The sequence below is a fragment of the Coprinopsis cinerea genome (assembly GCF_000182895.1).
Source record: "Coprinopsis cinerea okayama7#130 chromosome 2 map unlocalized cont3.2, whole genome shotgun sequence".
Classification (NCBI taxonomy): domain Eukaryota; kingdom Fungi; phylum Basidiomycota; class Agaricomycetes; order Agaricales; family Psathyrellaceae; genus Coprinopsis; species Coprinopsis cinerea.
Window position 1 is genome coordinate 627310 of NW_003307543.1, and position 13980 is coordinate 641289.

Genomic DNA, 13980 nt, shown 5'->3' on the forward strand with positions numbered 1-13980 from the left:
ATCCCAACAATAAAAATCCAGTACATGTACAGTAGCCAAAAGCCCAATAGAGAATACAGAAACAAGTGCAGTCGAAAAGTGATACAGCTCAAAGACGTACAAAAGCATCAAGATAATCATAGAAGTTCGTGCAGAGCATCACAGGAAATCGAAACATCGTGACGGTCCGAGAGCGAGGGTATATGTTCCCAGCTGATCCAAGCAAATTCGCCGTACCGTCCTAAAACCTTCTCCCGACCATAAGCTGAGGCTGAAGGCTGCTGATCCTCTTCAAATTCCCTCCCAAAGTCCGAGTGACATTTTCGGGGTTAACCAAGCCTCCATTATCCAAGCACTCCAAAGGCACCATGCCCTGCTCCCCCTTCGCGTTTGTGCACATCGCCCATCCGTCATCAAACTCGGAGAGAATGTGGATCGATTCTCCGACAGTGATTTGCAGTTCGTCAGGAAGCGTGGTGATGAACGTCGAGACGACGGTGGCAACGACCGGAGTTTCCAGGACTGCCGAAGGAGGGCCGTAGACTGGAGTTAGCAACTTCTTGGTGGGACTCGTTGACTTGGGTGGGGCCGAGGTGGCGTAAGGAATTGGACGAGCGCTGGGGGAGAGCGCAGTGTACTCCATCCCGTAAGAGGTGGGCGGTGGGGGTATAACCAAGGGAGGCAGCGATGCCGCAAGGGGGTTTCGCGCTTGCATCTGTTCAGGTTCTCTATCGTCGAAGGGAGCAACTTGTCGTCGCTGAGAAGCATACGTGTCCGCGATGGGAGTCGCAAAGGCAGGTGTGGTCACTGGGCCGGGCCTGAGAGATTTGGACTGGGCCCAGTCCTTGCGTAACCTAATTCGTCGCTGGACGTATCGACGGCGGACGAAGTAAACGATGAGGGCGATGAGGAGAGTGATTCCAGCAATGACGATGCCAATCACTGCCCCGGAAGGGAGGGAGCTGGGTGGTCTGGTGCTGCCAGAAACAGGTTCAGGGACTTGGGTAGATTGGTTGTCAGAACCACCAGCGCCATCGTTGGCAATGCTGGGGGCTGACGCTGGTGCGTCGGTGGGCTCTGCCGGCGCAGGTCCGACTGTTGGGCTGGACAGCTGCGTCTCGCTAGAGCTTGAACTAATATAGGGATATCGATTGATGGAGGTGGTTGGGAGCAGCGTCGGGGCTTGAACGGGGACACTGGTGATAGCCTCCAAAGGCCTCGAGATCGTTCTAGTGACCACGATCGTAACAGGGCCTGTAAGGAACCGAGGGTCATCACCGCTGCCAGCGCCAGGAGAATCGACCTCGTCGCCACCATAGGCCATGACCTGCCTACGGTGCTGTTGGTGGAGACGTCGTTGTTGAAGCTTCTCGTGCGCCATCGTCGTCGTCGTGGTCGTCGGTTTTGAAGCAACCCAATGATTTGCAGAAAGGACAGGTAGGATTCTGAAGGAATGTAATTCGGATGTCGAGTTCGACTCGAAAATCTCGTAAGGAGAGGTGTGACCAGCTAAGAGTGGTGGAAGTGGGTAAGGGAAACCGTACGTTATGGGCTCATGGAACTTTTGAGAAAGAAGATTGTGCTGACCCCGACGAACAATAAGAAGCCCTTCTATTGGCGACCGCCCGGCAGACCGTCGGCATTTCAACTATCCCACGGTCGGCGGTCTATGGGCGCTTGCAGACCTTTCGTTCACCGAGGCACCTTGAAGCACCATTTTCTCATCTGTTGTAAGCGCAGAATGTCAGAAAGGCCTCGGCTAATTGAATATAACAATTACAGTTGAGAGTCAAGCACAGGGAGGATTCTACGATTGTGCGTGTATGTAATAGCTTGCACAGACTACAAGGAACTGGGAAGGCGAGTGTACATCCTTCTGATTTACGTGGCACTGAAGTTACGTGGCACTGAAGTTGAGTTTCTCAGTGGAACGATGCTTGTGAGGTAGCATAGCCAAGGGGTGGTGTTGAGTCCTCCAACCTGCTTGAGTCGTCGGATATAGTCTTTGCTGCACACGGAGTGCAATAACTCATTTTCATCATGAAGCGCTTTGTATTGGCATTTCATATACCTCGTGTACTACACAAAGTACCTAAGAATACATTAACTTAGTGACCTGTAATAAGGTCACCGTTGACTCTTATCGACGATGATGTCTGCTTGCCAATGCTCCCTCGCGAACACGTTCATGATCTTCCCTAGCTTTAGATCCTCAAACTTGATACCATCATCTCCGATCCTCCATTCTGGCTCTGTACAGATTTTGTCTTCTTCTTGAGCGGTAGAGAAAAACTTCTTGAACAACTTGACAACTCGCTTCATGAACTCAAGCCTGGTCACTGATGGTCCATTGGGGCTGTCTCTGGCAAATAGCTCGTAGGTTTGGGGCTCGTATCCGGGCCAGCGGATGTGAAATTGGAGGATGTCTGGTACGTTCTCAGCTTCATCGAAAGCGGGGCCATTTGGATCCTTGATAATCTGGTGAACAACGTAGTCATGTCTGCCGTCGAGAAACCTGAAGGGCACCCCGTCGCCGAAGAGCGTCGTAACATGTGGGATGCGGTCGTCGGGTCGGCTAAGAGCTTGTCGAGGGGGACATTGAAGACAGAAGATATCTTGTGGCAGACGGATGTTATGTTGCGTGTTTGGGGTTACGAAGCCGAGCGCTCCCAAGAGAGAGCTGTCCGAGGAGAACTTGGGGCCATTGGTAACTGGATAGGTGTTGTAGTACTGTTGTTGGAAAGTCATGGGGGTAGCGGAGAGTCTGGTATTGGGAGAGATATCTAGAACAAAGATGTTGGAGGGAACGTTCAGCTCAATCGCGTCCCATTTATGTCTCGGGTATTCTGGCGCTTTGACAAGAAGATGAGTGTTAGGATGCTTTGACCATGAAAATAATTCACGAGCCTCCATCGCCCTGTCCATCAACAAAGAAAGCCGACGTCTACAGGGAAAGAGAGACACCTCCCGGTCCATACGGCAGCGGAACCTTTTTACTGGGACCTTACAGGCACGGCGTCGACGAGCATCGAGTCCATCTGGCCAGCGCCTAGTACCGTATGCAGGTCGTTCGCGGGGATTTAAGGGATTTAGAAAGAAGGACCTGTTCAAATGGTTGAGGAAGTAAAGATACTCTCGACAGTGTCTGTCGAAAAGTACATGAAATTTGCGCGGCAATAGGCCCTAGGGCCCTATAACGGTCACGGTCGGACATTAATCAAATTGATCTTAAGTTGCCAAAATATCCCTTAAGTGCCCAAAATCTTACTAAGTGCCCAGATTCCTCCTTACATACCAGATGGGTACATGAATTCTTAAGTACTCTTCTCTTTACGATCTTCTCAAATTGATCTTAACTCACCAAAATCCTTAAGTCGCCAAACTGATCTTAACTCACCAGAATCCTTAAGTCGCCATGATATGTTCCAAGTCTCCTGATTCGTCATGTCTCACGAGCCTAGACTCTCTCATGATCAGTGTGGTAAATGACGGTGAAGGTCACGTGACTCATAGTGGACCGTAGGCCTCAAATAGTTTGGTTCGCCGACGCGACGTCCGAGAGCGCTAGGCGCGTCTGGGGATTCATTTTTGTTTCAGAAAAGATGGAGGAGGACTTACTATTACCTATGCCCAAAAAAGCGCCCAAGATTGCTAGAAGAATACTGAGTTTAAAAGCAGTTTATTAAATCACTAAAATATTATATATTACATACAAAAAACGTCGCCAGTGCCCAGACTTGAGTCATATCGTGCAGCAGATGTGTCTCTAATTTGACAACCGAGGCATACATAGGAAGACCCATTGGTAAAGACCTGTGAGCACTTGAGCCGGACATGTTAGTAGGGGATACATAATACATGAGTGATCCGGACATCCGAATTGTTACGACTTCGGGCAACAAGGACTTGTCGTTGCTGTCAGCAACTAACTACTTGATCTGTCGTTCAAGCAATCAATAGCTGCACTAGAAAAGACTCGACGAAAAACGATAGGATTCAGTGAAGACTAGAGTGTTGTAGCTAGGAATAGACCAGCTAAAGACTGAGGAAACTACGCTTACAAGTCTACTCTATATATACTACTTGAGTTGTATGTACTTGTTTGGTCCATGGTCTGTGCGTGCGCAGTGTTTTGTTCAGCTGGCGGGGTACGGTCCCATGACTCATCACGTGTCTGAGTCACGTGACATCCTATGTTACTAACTACAAGTCTCGGCGAGAAAGGAAAAGAAAGGTCTGATTCATGACATTACCCCCCCCCCCCCCTTAAGGTTCACGTCCTCGTGAACGTCATTGCATCTGGGGCACCACCCTTTTCGGCACTTTGGGAGGTTTTCCGGCATTGGTTCGGCAGTCCCTTTGGGTCGACGGTTTGGGGAATAGGAGGCCTTAAACTTCCCAGCAGTCCAGTCGAAGATTCTTCCGGAAGGTTCGGTGAAGTTTTCGTAGGGTATGAATTGGAGTTTCTTGGTGATTCGCCGAGGTGCGGAGGGATTCTCTCGATGAAACTTTTCTACGAGTTCGGGAGAATTCTTCAGGTTGGAGGCATCTTCCCACGTCCTCTCTTCCTTGGGGTATCCCTTCCAGTTCACCAGGTACTGCAGTTTTCCCCTGTAGAGTCTAGAGTCGTCGATGGATTCAACTTCATATTCTACTTCTCCGTCCACCAGCTCGGGAGGAGGAGGCGGGGGTTTCTTCTGAGAGGGAAAATGGGGTTCGTGGTATGGAGTGAGGAGTGACTCGTTAAACACCGGGTGTATGGCCTTCCAAGTCTTAGGGATGGCGAGTTCGTAGGCAGAAGCTCCGACCTTCTTGGTGATCTTAAAGGGTCCATATCTCCGATCGTCGAGCTTCTTGGCTGGCCGCTGCGTATTGATGTTGGTTGCCTCAAGGTACACCATGTCGCCCACTCGGTAGGGCCTGGAGGGTTTTCGTTTCCGATCATAGTAATGTTTCATAGTCTCGGCAGCTTGTTTTAAGGCTGCTTCGGCCTCCTTGCGGATGTCTTTAATCTCGGTAACAAAGTCCTCTGCAGCCTGATTCCGTATTGGGCCTCTTGGTTCGCCTCCCTTGTATGGGTGTTGACCGTAATTCAGGTAGAACGGACTGTACCCGGTTGACTGGTGGATCTTGTCGTTGTAGGAGAATTGGGCCAGAGGGAGCCAATCAGCCCAGTCGTCTTGTCTTTGATTGATGAAGATCCGTAAGTACTGCTCTATCTCCTGATTGATCCGTTCTGTCTGACCATCAGTCTGGGGGTGGAATGCCGTGGAGGGGTTTCCTTCAATGCCGAGGAGTTTCATCAGATCCTTCATGAAGTTCGAGACAAATTGTGGGCCTCGGTCGCTGATTACTTTTCGGGGGAGTCCGTGGTGTTTGAACACGTAGTCCCGGAAGTGTTTCGCTGCACCTAGCGACGAGAGCTCCACGTTGGTGGGAATTGCCTCTATCTTCTTTGAGAATCTGTCGACCACTACCATGATGGCATCGAATCCTTTTGACTCTGGGAGGGGCCCAATTAGATCTACCGACACTATCTCCCATGGGAGAGAGGGGACCTCGTTTGGCTGTAGTGGCGCAGCCGGGACGGTTCGACGGGGTTTAGTCCGTTGACACATGCCACATCCATCGATATAGGTTCGGATGTCTGCTTGGATTCGGGGCCACCAGTAGTTCCGAGTGATCAGTTCCTGGGTACGATATCGACCAGGGTGTCCCGATACTGGGGAGTCATGATGGAATCTAATGATGTCCTCTCGGAGTCCCTTATCTTTTGGCACGTACACTCTTCCCTTGAACGTCACGAGATGTTCGTCGGATTCGATCCAGTCTGGGTCCTTCTGCAGTAGAGCCTTGGCCACCGGTTTGTCCCTTCTTCTCCAAGAGCGCTTGACCCGTTCCAAAAAGTTGGCATCTGGTCCTGAGATGCCCACTTCGACCCTTCTGAAGAGTTCTTCCTTCAAGAGGATCACGTCTTCGTTATCGTTGGCTCCTCGATCGTGATCGGCTCGTCGTGAGAGGAGGTCAGCCTTGGTCATCTGTTTTCCAGGCTTGTGGTGAAGGGTGAAGTGGTACTGTTGCATCTCGGTGAGCCAGCGAGCTTGGCGGCGATTCAACTTCTGGGGTTTTCGGAAATACCCGAGATTCTTGTGATCGGAGTGGATCTCGAAGACGTGTTTAGCTCCAAGGAGGTACTGTCTCCAATCTGAGAGTGCACGCATGATGGCGAGCATCTCCTTGTCGTAAATCTCGTAATTCCGCTCAGTCGGGTTCAGGGCATGGGAGATGAAAGCTACCGGTTTCCACTTCCCATCAGGCTGTTGTTGGGAGAGGACCGCCCCAGTTGCGAATTCGGATGCATCGGCCTCAACACGGAACTTCCCAGTGTCATTGGGAATAGCGAGGACGGGTGCAGAGCAGATTCGATCCTTAACTGCTTGGAAGGCTGCTTCTTGCGCTTGTCCCCAATTCCATTCCTTGTTCCCGGTTAGTTCCGTGAGTGGCCTAGCAATCTCTCCATATCCTTTGATGAACCGTCGATAGAAGTTGGCAAACCCAAGGAACTGTTGAACTTCGCGTTTCGATCGTGGAGTGGGCCAGTCTCTGACAGCATCGACTTTAGCTGGGTCCATGCGTACTTGGTTGTGGGAGACAATGACGCCGAGATATTCCACTTCTTTGGCTTCGAAAACGCACTTCTCCGGTTTGAGGTAAAGTTTGTGCTCGGCAAACTTCCTCAGGACCCTTCGGACCATTTCCCGATGTTCCTCCAATGTTTCCGTGAAGATAAGGACGTCATCCATGTATATGATGACTTTTCCGGTGTTGATTTCCTCTCGGAATATGGCGTTCATCATGGTTTGGAACGTTGCGGGAGAGTTTGTGAGCCCAAAGAACATCACCAGAGGTTCATACAGTCCCCTGTTGGTTCGGAACGCCGCTTTCCACTCGTCTCCCTCTTTGATACGGACATTGTTGAAGCCCCAACGGACGTCTAGTTTGGTGAAGTACCGTGCCTTTCTGAGTTTGTCTACTAACTCTTGGATCAATGGCAGGGGGTATCGATTCTTCACAGTGATGTCGTTAAGCCTTCTGTAGTCCTGGACTGGTCGGAGGGAGCCGTCCTTCTTTTTCACAAAGAAGAACGGAGAGGCCATGGGGGATTTAGACGGACGGATCCTCCCTGACTGCAGGTTTTCTTCCAAGAAGGCATCAAGTGCTTGTTGCTCTTCAGGGTTCAGCGGGTAGATCTTGCAGTCCATGGTCTCTGCTCCAGGGATGAGTTCAATTGCATGGTCCCAGGGTCGCCTTGGAGGTAGTTCATCGAAGGACTGCTTCGAGAACACAAATTTGAAGTCGTGGTAATGTGACGGTACCAGTTCTTCAAATGTCTTGGCTTTTTCCTCCTTGGCTTTCCTTTCAGCAATTCTTCCGGATGTCGTCTGGAATGCCCGTAGTCGGATCTCGTGTTGAATGTCTACCACGAGAATGTGTTCCCCATCCTCGAGGTCCTCGTATTCGATTTCCTCTGATTCAGGGTCTGATCCGACAAGTGGGGTACATTCTATGGGACACCGGTTGAACTCTATCGTACCAGTCCTCCAATCAATAGAGGGGTTATGCCGTTTTAGCCATTCGAACCCGATGAAGACGTCCGTTTTCCCTAGTTCGGTTACTCCGAATTCCAATCTCTCAATGTGGTCTCGGATCTTGACGTGGAGTTCGACACATTCGGAGATAGCTCCTCCTGCGTTTTCCGTACCATCAGCATTATAGACAGGGATGGGGATGGGGAGCTTTCTTGTTCGGATATTGTTTCGTCGGACAAAGTCCCTGTCTATACAGCTTCCGGTGCAACCACTATCTAAGAGTCCAGAAGTTCGGAAGCTCCGCTTGTCGTCTAGGGTGCTCATCACCATGTCCAGATCCAGCTGGTTGCCCTTATGGCCACGAATAAATCGTTTGGGTCGAGCCATCTCCTTTAGGGTCTCTGCCACTGGTCCGTCCAATAGCTGTCTGAGCTGGGATATCTTTTCGTCCGTGACCTCTGCCCTTTTTTTGGGATGTACTCAAGACATCAGGATTCCTCTTGCCATCGAGGGTTCTGAGTCGTCAAGTCGTTGGGCTACCCATTCTGCGGAGCCCGGTTCCACTTTCTTTCCGTAAAATCGCGCATTGTCCCTTTTCGATCGTGCGTAAACATCATGTGATTCGAGTTCTGGCATATATACATATGGGGATCGAACAAAGGTACTCCTATCGACCGGCAAGTCTGCGCTCACTCCCGGTCCGTGTAAAAATCCTCGAGTTGTTTCTTCAGCGCGGCACGTTCGTCCTCCGTGAGGGCTCTGATGTCGATGGTTCTGGTGTTAAACTTCTGGGTCTTGTTGGGACAGTCTCGGCTAATATGTCCCTTCTGGTGGCAGGTGAAGCAGAGACCCTGTCGTCGGTGCGCATCAATGTCCATAGCGTTTGGGTCGGCGGGGCGAGGGGGAGGCGGAGTAGGAGTGGATTGGGCAGCGGGTCGGAAGGAAGGGAAGAAGGGCCTTGGTGGAGGAGCGCTAGTTGCCTTGGGGAGCGGGTTTTTCCGTTTTGAATCTAGCCTTCTCCCGTTTACGAATTCGGTACTGGCGATCAAGGTTAGCGGCTCGCTCCATCCATCTGGCAAGGGTCGTGGGGAGGTTCTCCTGGTCGTGGCACTTGTCCAACAGCCTGCCGTTTAGCCCTCGCTTGTATTCCTCGATGAGTGCTACTTTGTTGTATCCAGAACGAGTCATATATGATCGGAACTCGGTGTTGTAAGCCTCACAGGAGCGATCTCCCATCTCGATGGTTTGGATGGCTAAGATCGCTTCTGCTCGGGAGTTCTGGACCTGGAAGTGGGCGAGGAAGGCCTTGGCGAAGCCCTTCCAGTCATCGTAAGCGAGGGTGTCAGCGATGATCTCAGCCCGTTGAGAATTTGCCCATGCAGATGCCATGCCGTTGGTGCCTCCTTTGATTTTGGAGAGAGCATAGGAGATTTGTCGTAGTTCGTCTGCTTCTCCGATATGCTTGAAGTAGAGGACACAGGCATCGAGGAAGGCTTGGGCATCTTCCGGTTTCCCGTCGTAGGTTTCGGGTGGGTCCGGTTTGGTTTTGGGCTTGTCGGCTCGTTGGGCTAGGGCCTCGGAGACCTGGGTGCTGGCAGCGGCTGACTGGGCCAACGCCTCTGAAGCTTGGGCAAGGGCTGGCTGGTAGCCGGAAACGGCAGCCACTAGGTTTGCCACACTATCGGCAAGGCTTCCCAGGGCTTGGTACATGTAGTCCCAAGCGGAGACCTGCTGACCTTGGACCTGGGTCTGGTCAGGCTGGAGGAGTTGAGGGGCGGGTTGGCCGTCGTTGGCAGGGGGTATTTGTAGGGGGGAGGGGTGGGTGGACATGGTATCGTAAAAAGAACAATGGGCTCGTGGGCAAGAGAAAGAAAAAGGTAAGGTAAGAAAAGCTAGACTATCTCCCGGTTGTCACTGTGTTAGCCACACAGAGGGGAGCTACACTATGTGCTTTGGACCTAAGTTCCGCAGCTCTCTTGGTTGCTGCCTTCCTACAGAAGGGGCGTCGCCAAGGATAACCTACTGAAAGGGGAAAGAGAAAAGGAACTATGTAAGGGAGTAAGTAGCGCGAGTGGGGGTTGCCTTGTTAGGGCGGAGGGCGATGAGAGACTCGAGGGTGCCGGGGATAGACACAGTCGAGAAGGGGTAGTCTTTAGCTAATGTCAGCAACTAACTACTTGATCTGTCGTTCAAGCAATCAATAGCTGCACTAGAAAAGACTCGACGAAAAACGATAGGATTCAGTGAAGACTAGAGTGTTGTAGCTAGGAATAGACCAGCTAAAGACTGAGGAAACTACGCTTTACAAGTCTACTCTATATATACTACTTGAGTTGTATGTACTTGTTTGGTCCATGGTCTGTGCGTGCGCAGTGTTTTGTTCAGCTGGCGGGGTACGGTCCCATGACTCATCACGTGTCTGAGTCACGTGACATCCTATGTTACTAACTACAAGTCTCGGCGAGAAAGGAAAAGAAAGGTCTGATTCATGACAGTTGCCAACAGTCGTTCTGGAGTTCTGAGTTCAAGAGTTATGGGAGTTCTGGATTGGAGTTCTGGTTCTGGAGTCGAGTTCAAGAGGCCTTACGGGTACGGGTAAGCACGGGTACGGGTACGGGTAGAGGTAAATTTACCCGTCGGTTACCCGTGTCCTTCACTAGAAGTGTGATGAGAATAAAGTGGGAAATGTCGTGAACAGCCGGTATAGCCCCTATTTTCGTCTTATCTTATCTTATCCTGCATCTTATCTTTTTCTTTACCCCTATCTTTTCGCTTTCATCCTTTTATAGGCTCTTTCACTATGGAACACTGCCTCGTATTGCTCTTTGCCCTACCCTTATTGTTCTTCTTATTGTTACGCACTGCCTTTCACTGCCTTCTGACTCATTCTGGCGCCTTCTCACCTCATTCTTGTTTCATTCTTGTTCTTTGTGCAGCCTTTGCGCAGCCTTGTGACACTTCTTATTGTTCTATGTTCCACCATTCACTCGTCATTCTGACTCGTTATGACTACGTAGCTGAGCCTGGTAGGATAGGTATATAAGCTAGGTAGATCGCTCTGTATTTCCTCAGCTTGACCTCTTCGTCAATTCATCGCTCTAGTCTTCACTCCAAACAGTCGCTCATAGACTGTCCAAAGTCCGGTTCGGTTCAAGTTCGGGCATTTTTTGCCGAACCTGAACCTGAACTTTGAGGTTCGGTTCGGGCCTGACCCGAACTTGAACTTGTAAGTTCGGGTCAAGTTCAGGTCCGAACCTAAAGTTCGGAGTTCAGAACTGAACTTTTGCTTAAAAATTGCCTTTTATGGGCAATTTTTGGCTGATTTTTTCAAAAAGGTTCGGACAAAGTTCTCAAAGTTCCGAACTGGACTTTGGACAGACTAGTCGCTCATCGCTCTAAGCTCTCTCGTCGCTCTCGTCGCTTCCCGTCTCTGGTCTTAGTTTTGGTTTAGTGTTCGTTCTAACACTATGAAACCCAGAACGGATACTAAAATACACAGGTACCTTTCTAAATGTATCCCTTTTGCGTATAGAAACTATCCGTTACTTTTGCAATATCTGTTACCCGCATACTTTTTGTGAGCAAAATGTCCAAAGTATGCGGACGAGTCCGTATTAAAATTCAATGTATGCGTAAACTCTGATACTTTTCATCCGTCTAGGGGTCTATGGTGTAAGGCTGTCCACGAGTCAACTCGCGAGTTGACTCGGAGCCGCAAGGCAAGTACTCATAGTGAAAAGCAAGGGTCGGCTGACCCCTGCGGGTTTTCGGGTCAACCCTGCCACGGGTCGGGTACGGGTCGCCATTCTCTGACCCGAGATCTTCAAAACGAGCCATAGATCATCCAAAACGGATGAGAAATGGTAGAGATACGGTCAAATAGGTGTTTTAACCGTATCTCACCCATTTCTTATCCGATTTGGATGATCTAAAGCTCAACCCGTGCGGAAAACCCGTCGGGTTACGGGTAGGGTTAAGCCAGGGGTCGGGTCCGGGTCGGCCTTCCAAAACCCGGGGTTAACCCCTGGTGATCACTAGGGATGGTCAAGGGGTTTTAAAACCCCCGGGGTAGAGGCCAGGGGTAGAGCGGGGGTAGGGGTAAGGGTAGGTCTCTGGCTACCCTTGGCCAAACCCCTACCCCCGGTTGGGGGTAAGGGTTTTGATAAAAATCCAGCGAAACCCATTTATTTCAACATCTATGTATAATTTCTACTAAATAACTGCTGTATGCGCAATAAAACACATAAAAATATCCATATAAACAACTGTAACTGATGGTTAGTGCCAAAATGATCAAAACCCTTGGTCAAAACCCCCAGGGTTGGGGGGTAAGGGTACTACCCCTACCCCTGACTGGGGGGTAAGGGTTTTGGGGGGTGGGGGTAAGGGTAGGTGTCCGGCTACCCGGGGGTTACCCCTGTCCTTCCCTAGTGATCACTAAGTACTCACAGTACCAAAAGCCAAACTTGGACTCACATAAGTTTCTTGGCACGAGTGACTCGGATCCACAAGTCAAATACTCACAAGGGTTTGTATGCTTTTAATCTGTGATATCTCTATCAATGTACCTTTGTTTAGTGTTCCTTTCATGGATAGACCCTACTTAAAGCAGATATACAGCACTAGAGGGCTGTAAAGCCTTGTTTAAGGCCTTTTTACAAGTACTCATGGGCCAAAATCCCAAACTCGGACTCGCATGAGTAATTTGGCACGGGTGACTCGGATCCGCGAGTCAGGATACTCACAAGTATTCCCACGGGTCTACTTGCAAGTACTTGCAAGTAGGGCTGACTCGTGGACAGCCTTAGTTCGTTCTTCGCGACAGGATTCAGGAAAGAAATGAAGAAAGTAGGAAAGTTTGTAACAGTACCACCTTGGTATGCCTGATGCTCCGCATCAGGTGGTCATGTTGTGTTCTCCCTCATCTCCCCAAAGGTAGTCGTCATAGTCTCCATCATCCAAGAGTGTGTTGTATTGGTCAGGTGAAGTGTTGCGGGAAGTCGGTTGGTAATTGGGGCACCACCTGGAACCAGAGTTGTGTCCGTGTCAGAGCTCGTGCACATGCCACACTAGCCGAACCCTGATATGCACTCACACCTTCCCTAGACTCAACCTTAGACTTCGACATTCCGACTTCATATCTCGACATTTCAACTTTCGCTTCCAGCCATACTCGAACCCTTGACTTCCCCAACGTCTTCAGCCGCACCGCCACCTAGACTCCGGTCGCGTCAATGTCTACTGATCTAGACTTCACTGGATCAGGCAAGACGCGCGACTTGGCTCCTTCCGTGATCTCGGATCCTCCGGAAGCCTTGTGGACTTTAGGCGCGCGCTTGGTATTTCAAAGCCTTCGACTTCTGTATTGTTCTTTGGAAGTATGCTCCCTTTCTAGACGTCTTCGTTCTTTGTTGTTGTCCGAAGTTCCCTCGTACGTCATATCTCGACTTTCCTGATTTATCGATGTTATTATCTTTCATTTCTTCGGCTTATCTTTCCTCATCACATGTCCTTTGCTCAAGACTTGTCTTCGACCTTTCTACTTCATGTCCTCGCTCTAGACTTTCTTATCATGTTGTGATTGGTTCGTAGATAGCTTCTTCGACTCTCTTGTGTTGTTCTTGGATCGATTCGCCTTCATGTTGTTTGTATTTCTCATTCTTACATCTTAGTCTCGCCTTCATGTTTCCTCCATTGTTTCTCCGCTCTTTCTCTTGTCGTAGATTCTCTAGACGTGTCCTCTATAAGTACTGTATGGTTTTGTAGTAGATACCTCATCCGGAATCTCGACTAGGACTCAATTCCCTCTCCTGCATCGACTAGGACCCAATCCCCTTTTCCCTCATCGAACCCTCCATCCGAATTCCTAAGTCTAACTTAACCCTCTCAACGTCTTTGACCGTCAAGCCTTTAGCTCCAGTCGTCTCTTCACGTTGTGCTCTCGCCGCAAGGCGTCCGTCCGGTCCGTCGGCCTAGCCAGCCATAGGAACCTTGACGAAGGGTACACGTTCTTATAACGTGAGACCAAGGCTAACCTCCGACCTCTAAGTCTCCCCTCCATCTCAGTCTTCACGCACGCCTGACAGTCGCACGCGCGGCGGAGCTCCCTATGTCCCACGGTGCAAAATCTGTGGCCGGTCCGTGTGAACCTGAGATGACGGGTCAGATTTTGAATGGGAAGGGAACTGGCACTGCCGTGGCCGGCGGTCATTCCATCTATGTCTGGCGTTTGTGTTTCAGATTTGTCGAAGGGATAAATGTTTACATTTTCATAGGGAGATAAACACCTAATACAGAAAGGGGAGTACAAATCCCCCTTAACAATAATTTAAAAAATAACAGACATCGTCTGAATCGAACCCGCGACCTGCCGCATCACGGGACTGAAAACCCCGGTTGGCGGCTCTTGGCA

The 13980-nt window shown here is 50.2% G+C and overlaps 2 protein-coding genes across 2 annotated transcripts; both read right to left on the bottom strand.

The window, feature by feature from the left end:
- Position 1: 1 nt before the first annotated feature.
- CC1G_13848 (hypothetical protein) lies at positions 2-1546 on the bottom strand. Its single transcript, XM_002911767.1, has one exon. It carries the CDS (start codon positions 1358-1360, stop codon positions 221-223), a length of 1140 nt encoding a protein of 379 aa, XP_002911813.1. The 5' UTR covers positions 1361-1546; the 3' UTR covers positions 2-220.
- A 560-nt stretch (positions 1547-2106) lies between these two features.
- CC1G_13849 (hypothetical protein) lies at positions 2107-2727 on the bottom strand (the record flags this gene model as incomplete). Its single annotated transcript, XM_002911768.1, has 1 exon — positions 2107-2727. One exon carries the CDS (start codon positions 2725-2727, stop codon positions 2107-2109), a length of 621 nt encoding a protein of 206 aa, XP_002911814.1.
- Between the last annotated feature and the right edge of the window lie 11253 nt (positions 2728-13980).

Coding starts and splice junctions, on each gene's coding strand:
- CC1G_13848 (XM_002911767.1), bottom strand. CDS start 1,360: ATGGCGCACGAGAAGCTTCAACAACGACGTCTCCACCAACAGCACCGT.